Genomic DNA, 7,726 nt, shown 5'->3' with positions numbered 1-7,726 from the left:
AATCGGGTTTAAAAACCTTTATAGTTTTCGTGTTTGGAATATATTTAATTTGAATTACACCTCATAAAACTATAACACCTATTTTTACAAAATTCATTGCATTGAAAAGGTTTTTGGAGTTCCATATTGCTTAAGCAACATGAAATTAAATTTACTGTTTAATATTACATGTTATGAAGGAGTATTGAACTGCCAGGAATATATTTGAATATTTGCCTACCAGTTCCTAAATGATAAGTTTATTTTTTACTTGACAAAACAAATAAAAAAAAACGATATACAGTAACCAAGATTTTCTTATTACTACTTGAAACACGATATTTAACTCCACCTAGAATCTTGATGTGCTTGAGAACTAAGAAATGTATAGATCAAAATATTCATTATGAAAAAAATGTCTCATAAAGACATTATATTTTTAGTCAGAAGAGCGATATTTTCTTATCTTGTGTAAAAGAGAAAATTTTTGTATCATGAATGCTTCAATCCATTCCTCCCAAAACACCGAGAGCCATTAGAGAGAGACACTTTTGAGAAAGGAGGACGATTCTTTAAAGAGAATCTCTTTTCACACTAAAGAACTCAAGACATTCCGCAAAGACCACTGAAGGATTTGAAAACAACATTTGCTTTCGCGAAAGAAATGAGAGAAGCTGAATGCGAGTGATAAAAGCTGCAAGATAAAAGAAGGACATGGAGAGGAGGAACAGTCACAAATGGATGAATTTTGAGGGGAAAGATTGTTGAATGGATTGGGAATGGAGGGAAAGGAAGCAAGCGGTTGGTTTCCATTTGAAGGGGGTCCGTGTTGTCCTAAAAACGGTACTTAATAATAATAATAATAATAATAATAATAATAATAATAATAATAATAATAATAATAATAATAATAATAATAATAATAATGATGATGAAACAACAATATCTACCGCTACAACAATAAAATAAAGAATACTATAGGAATAGTAATATTAATCATATATATAACGATATCTTTTGTCATTGGATTTCAAAAGTTACCTCAACGCTAGACCTCATATAATAAAGAAAAAAGAAAAATCGTCTTGTATAAATACACCAAACGATTAATGGTCAAATGTTTGTGAAAGAGTAATAGTGATATGTGCTCCCTTTTTCCCCTTCAGGGGTGAATTTATCTAATAGTTCTAGAAATAGAAAATTCATTGTGTGAATATTTTTTCCTTGCAATACTTTTGTAAACATAGTTTTTTAATACTTTTATCTTCATCATTTCAAGTTTCTGTTTCTCTATCTGATTTTCGTTTACTAGTTTTTTTTTTTGGTTTATGCTTCCCTCTCTTTTTATTCTCTCTCTCTCTCTCTCTCTCTCTCTCTCTCTCTCTCTCTCTCTCTCTCTCTCTCTCTCTCTCTGCTTCCAGGAACTGATTATTATTTAATGTTTGCTGGAAATTATATCATATTTTATCTTATAGGGCTTAATTTCATGTGAAGTGTGTTTGATATATATAAATTCGTAGCATGCAGCTGAACGAAATTGTGTGCAATTGATGGATAAAATATTTATCTAGAACATGCGTTTCATGAACAAATAGAGTTGCAAATACATCAGATAAACACATGCTTTCACTCAACATTTTAGATACATAAAGACTTTTCCAAAGCTCCCTACAAATATAAGAAAGATTTAATATATACATTTTAGGTGATGGTATAGTGCCATAAAAAAATGCTATTGATCTTGAATTGTATCCAGGGATGAGACAAAGATCAAAATCTTTTCTTTCACAAATGTGAGGAAACTAATGCAGCATATCCACAGGAATATTGCATTTGGGAGCCTTTGTTGTTCGCTGGGACAGACCAGGTTTAAAATCTCAATATTTACACAACTGAAAAACCATATCTGAAAAGGGACACAAACCATCTAACCTAAGGTTCCCGGCCTGACTTAACCTACCAGCCGTATCAATAGCCTCTTAACCCCCCTCTCCCACCCGCCCCCTTTAGACTCCAATATCCTCAACTCACCCGAAGACTAAATCTCAACCTTGTATTGGCTTCCCAACCGGCTTCACTCTACGCAAGGTAGCACTTGAATTGTAAACCTAGTTTCACATTGTCGTATTTCAGACCAAGGTAATCAATAACTTAAACAACACCATTCCCAAAAATAAAATCGATTGACACCTCATAAGAAAGTTCATGCCTGTCCCAAAGAACACTTTCACCCTTACATTTGTTTGGATATATAACCTGAATGGACAAAGTTATGAAGATCGATAAGGGAAAGCATATTTATTATCATATTTATTACGTTTGACTTATTTCATAAACGTAAAAATCGGAATCGACGATTTACAAGATCCAGTCCTTGGAAAAAAAAAATAGAATGAATAAAATCTGAAAATAACAACGAGTTATAACGGCCAAAAAAAACGAATATATGAAAAAGAAAAAAAATGACAAAACGAACAGTATTTTTCCTTAATCAAAAATAATTTCCATCCTTACCTCAACGGAATGATAAAAGTTCTTCGTGCACACATGTGTCTTTTAATTTTCTGGAAATACTATAATATAAAGGACTGGAAGCCTTTATTCAAGTCTTGACGGAATATTTCGAGTTTTCATTTGCATACAATGCAAAAAGAGACCAGGTGAAGAAAGGATGGAGTTCGGTTCCTGATTATCAAAAGTGCAAGAGTGATACAATTCAGAAATGTGTTTATTGAAATTTATGGAAATGTTGCTTTTAAATATTACATTACACATATCATATTATCTAAACCGTATGAGGGACCGAATGATTTGAATACATTCAATGAAAGAAATTTGCACAAGATTACACAATTAATGCAACTGTGGAGGATTTATTTTTTGCTTTATTTTTATTTTTTGTTTTTGCCAAATCCTGTGAGAGAGAGAGAGAGAGAGAGAGAGAGAGAGAGAGAGAGAGAGAGAGAGAGAGAGAGAGAGAGAGATATTGTGTCAGCGAGCGAAAGTAGTTAGGTTAACGATCGTTTGTGGTGAGAAAGACTGTTGGTTCAAATGAGATTGTTTGTTTACATTTTTTAGTTAGGTTACGACAGTGGTGAATGTTTCGGAGCGAATGCTTTTTTTATTTGACTGCAGCATAAGGCAGTTGTGTGAGAGCTGGATTATATATATATTTTTCGACCAGCGTGGAAGTGTTTTTTGATTTTCAAAGTAAGTACAGTTTTGTTTATCTTTGCTTGTCGTGATTGTGAATGATAGGAACAATTTACTATTTATCTTTGATTATAGTGCGATAGTTCAGTTAGCTAGAAGTGTTCGTAAGTGTTTTTCTTTTTTATTTTGGCAGGCTGCGATTCCTCCTTTGGAGTGACTAAATTTCTAGAAAGTGGATTACTGTTGATGACCTGGCCTGGAACTGATCATATTTAGACTGCTTTTTTTTTGGATTAACGATTGTCGATGACCTGGCCTGTTTACTTCGATTGCTGCTATTGATGATGATAATGATGATAAGGATGATGACGATGATGATTACGACCCCGATTAGGGAGGCAGTGGTGGCAACTTGCCATACAGTTTAACCTGTTAATCACAGATTGAGGGTTGTGCCGTGAAAGACAGTTCGGCAGTTTGTGAACGACTGTGTTGCAAATAACATATATGAGCATACAAATTTTGGTGTTGAACTCGTAATATATATGTGTTTTGTGTTTTCATGTTTGGGTTGCGGTTAGTTTTAAGTTACGTTAGGATTTATTGGATTGCGGAAAGGTTTTTTTTGTTAATTATATATTTAGTTTAAAGTGTTAAATTTTGATTAGTTTAAAGTGTTAAGTTTTGATTGGTTTAAAGTATTAATTTTGAATGTGGATGGTTTATGATTTATTTTAAGTTTTATGAAATATAGATTTAAGGTTATGTTTTGTTTTGTTTTGTCCTTATGTCTAAGAGTCTGGTTTTAGATAACGTAAGGGGAAAGTTTGTTTTGTGGAGACCATTGTCAGTAAGTGTGATTCAGGGTGTGGGGCTTGTTTTGCAACATCCCGCCACATTATTTTGGCGCCCGAACAGGGACTGCCGAGGTGGGATTGAAGCTGGACTCTTGGACGAAGGACTGATAGGATTAGGAATTAGATTTAAGGGTGAAGAACAGGTTGATGAAAAATGGAAGAACAGTTAAGGGTTTTGAAGGAGGAATTGCGGCTGAGTAAGGAGCGTGAGGAGAGGTTGCTAATAGAGAATGAGAGGTTGAACTGGGAGAATGCGGCGATGCAGAAAGAGCTTAGGGAGTTAAAGGGGACAGTAGAGAGAGTGGAAGAATGTGTTGAGATGAGGATGCGAGAGAATGAAGAACGAATAGAGAAACGAATGGAAGATATGATGGGGCAAGTCATGGGGATGATGAAAACTATAATGGGTGAAGGTGCAGTCGGAGGAGTGTCCTCAGCTTCGGGTAATGGGTTGGTAGTGGATGAGAAGGGTAAGGTAGGTGATAATGGGAAAGGAAGTGATAGTGATAGTAGTAATAGTGATGGTGATATTGAAAATAAGGGAATTAGGCATAGTAAGGATGAACAGAAAGGTGAGAGGAAAGATGAAAGGAAAGGTAAAAGTGATGTGAAGAAAGGGAAGAAAAAGTATCAGGCTGATAGCAAGGACGATCGTGAATGGGTGAAAGTGGTAAGTAAGAAAAAGGGTAAGAAGGGAATGGTTAAGGATAGGAATTTAAGTGTGGAAGTGGATTCATTATATTCGAATGAGGAAGAAGGTAACAAGGGAGTAGACAGTGATGATAGCAGTGAGAATGAACGTGATGTATGTAAGACTGTGTTTATGAGAGAGGTACCTCGGTGTGAAAGGTTCAATGAGCATAGCAGTAGGGATGTATATGATTTTTTCAAGGAGTATGAGAGGTATTGTCAGGATAAGTATGGTGATAGTAAAAGAGTTTGGGCTAGGGAGTTAGGAGAATATTTGACTGGGTATTTGTTGACGATGTATGGAGTGATAATGAGTGTAGGGGACGTTGATTATGAAAGTGTGAAACAGAGAATAATTGAGCAGGTAAAACGTATGAAAGGGAGTGTTAAGTATAAGCGTAAGAATGATTTTGATGAAGCACGGATGAATGGAGGAGAAGCGATATCAATGTACGTATGTAGGTTGGAAACGTTAGCTAGGAAGAAGTATGGGGATGAAGGTATAAATGAGAATAAGGAGTTAATGAGGAAGTTTTTGGCTACTGTACCCGAGAATGTTGCTGAGTTTGTTAATTTGAAACGGAAGGAGAAAATGAGGTGGACGAAAGAAAAATTGACATGGGATGATATTTTAGAGATAGTTGAAGATTACGAGTTGGATAGGTGTATGAAAGAAAGTAAATCTGTGAGTGTAAGAACTGGAATGGAGGAAAGTGTGCCAGAATTTGTTAGTTTTAGAGATGCTGTTATGAGAGGACCGATGAGGGTAGCTGATAGTGTAGTAGATAGGAGTGTTAGGGCGAGTAATGTGGGAATACCTGTAAGGACAAATGAAGGATTTAGGCAGGGTAATTGTCGCAATAGGGATAGGAGTGAGTGCACATCGAGGTATGTCAGATAGCCGTGTCCGTGATGAAAAGTGTTACAGGTGTGGGAAAGTAGGTCATAAGAAGAATGAATGTAGATGGGCTCTAGGTGCTTGTTTTGGATGTGGTGAGGTAGGGCATAGAATTAGCGAGTGCAAGAAAGAGAAAGAGGTTAAGTGTTTTCGGTGTGGTATGATTGGGCATGTGGCGAGTGGATGTCGTAGTAATCGTATGAATGTGATTTGTGGTAATTGTGGTAAGGATGGTCATTATTCTAGAATGTGCAAGGAGCCGCGGGGTAAGTGTACTGAATGTGGTGCAGATGGGCATGTAGCTAGAGTATGTAGGAAGAAGGGAGTAAGTCAGCCAGGATGTTCGGGAAACTAGAGTGTAAGAGGGTTCAGCTGGGTGAGTCCTCCTGTGTGTGTGGAAGGAATAGGATTAATGTTTGTGAGAATGGGATGAGTAATTGGTTGGAAATGAGCAAGTATGAACCTAGTATGCATGAGAAGTTAGGGCTGGAAAATAAACAATTAGTGTTAGTTGAATATAGGAAAAAGAGGCGTTTGAAAGTTTTAAGTGAGGATAAAGTGCAAGGGAAATTTATAGGTATAGGTAAGAATACGAATAAGTATGAGAAGGGTGTAAATGTACAAGTGATTGTGGAGGATAAATGTATTAATACAGATGAAACGTGGCTGAGTATGAATGATACTTATAGTGTGTGTGGCTTTTCGTTAGATGATGTAAAAGAAAAAATGAATAACGCAAGAATGAGAGACAGGAGAATGATAAGTAGCATGAATGAATCTTTTGCTAAAGTTGAGAATGTTTTTGATGAAATGGATGAACTGTTTACAGAAATGAGTGTAATTATAGGGCCAGATGAGAACGAGGTAGATATGATTGTACATGATATATTAGATGATAGGGATTTAGATAGGAATAGTGTTAATGTAGCGAATGATTGTGATAAGGAAGAAGTGAATGAGAGAGTATATGGAGGCCCAGTTACTCGGAGTAGAGGTCCCGTTCCCGACTGCGACTGGGTTATGGAAAAAATAATGTAAGTGTTGTGTGAGAAGGATTTGGCAAAGTAAGGGGGGAGGAATGTGGAGGATTTATTTTTTGCTTTATTTTTATTTTTTGTTTTTGCCAAATCCTGTGAGAGAGAGAGAGAGAGAGAGAGAGAGAGAGAGAGAGAGAGAGAGGAGAGAGAGAGAGAGAGAGAGAGAGAGAGATTGTGTCAGCGAGCGAAAGTAGTTAGGTTAACGATCGTTTGTGGTGAGAAAGACTGTTGGTTCAAATGAGATTGTTTGTTTACATTTTTTAGTTAGGTTACGACAGTGGTGAATGTTTCGGAGCGAATGCTTTTTTTATTTGACTGCAGCATAAGGCAGTTGTGTGAGAGCTGGATTATATATATATTTTTCGACCAGCGTGGAAGTGTTTTTTGATTTTCAAAGTAAGTACAGTTTTGTTTATCTTTGCTTGTCGTGATTGTGAATGATAGGAACAATTTATTATTTATCTTTGATTATAGTGCGATAGTTCAGTTAGCTAGAAGTGTTCGTAAGTGTTTTTCTTTTTTATTTTGGCAGGCTGCGATTCCTCCTTTGGAGTGACTAAATTTCTAGAAAGTGGATTACTGTTGATGACCTGGCCTGGAACTGATCATATTTAGACTGCTTTTTTTTGGATTAACGATTGTCGATGACCTGGCCTGTTTACTTCGATTGCTGCTATTGATGATGATAATGATGATAAGGATGATGACGATGATGATTACGACCCCGATTAGGGAGGCAGTGGTGGCAACTTGCCATACAGTTTAACCTGTTAATCACAGATTGAGGGTTGTGCCGTGAAAGACAGTTCGGCAGTTTGTGAACGACTGTGTTGCAAATAACATATATGAGCATACAAATTTTGGTGTTGAACTCTTAATATATATGTGTTTTGTGTTTTCATGTTTGGGTTGCGGTTAGTTTTAAGTTCCGTTAGGATTTATTGGATTGCGGAAAGGTTTTTTTTGTTAATTATATATTTAGTTTAAAGTGTTAAATTTTGATTAGTTTAAAGTGTTAAGTTTTGATTGGTTTAAAGTATTAATTTTGAATGTGGATGGTTTATGATTTATTTTAAGTTTTATGAAATATAGATTTAAGGTTATGTTTTGTT

The 7,726-nt window shown here is 35.9% G+C and overlaps 1 protein-coding gene across 1 annotated transcript; it reads left to right on the top strand.

The window, feature by feature from the left end:
- The first annotated feature begins 2,955 nt into the window (after nt 1–2,955).
- LOC137654374 (uncharacterized protein PF3D7_1120000-like) lies at nt 2,956–6,694 on the top strand. Its single transcript, XM_068387972.1, has 2 exons — nt 2,956–3,189; nt 3,326–6,694. Exon 2 carries the CDS (start codon nt 4,144–4,146, stop codon nt 5,578–5,580), a length of 1,437 nt encoding a protein of 478 aa, XP_068244073.1. The 5' UTR covers nt 2,956–3,189; nt 3,326–4,143; the 3' UTR covers nt 5,581–6,694.
- The last annotated feature ends 1,032 nt before the right edge of the window (nt 6,695–7,726 follow it).

The sequence above is a fragment of the Palaemon carinicauda genome, chromosome 15, assembly GCF_036898095.1.
Source record: "Palaemon carinicauda isolate YSFRI2023 chromosome 15, ASM3689809v2, whole genome shotgun sequence".
In the NCBI taxonomy this organism is placed as follows: domain Eukaryota; kingdom Metazoa; phylum Arthropoda; class Malacostraca; order Decapoda; family Palaemonidae; genus Palaemon; species Palaemon carinicauda.
Note: the sequence above shows the minus strand (reverse complement) of the source record. Positions and strands in the feature narration are given on the sequence as shown.

Bases quoted from the DNA above. Each gene is read 5' to 3' on its own strand.
- LOC137654374 (XM_068387972.1), top strand. From the start codon at position 4,144: ATGGAAGAACAGTTAAGGGTTTTGAAGGAGGAATTGCGGCTGAGTAAG.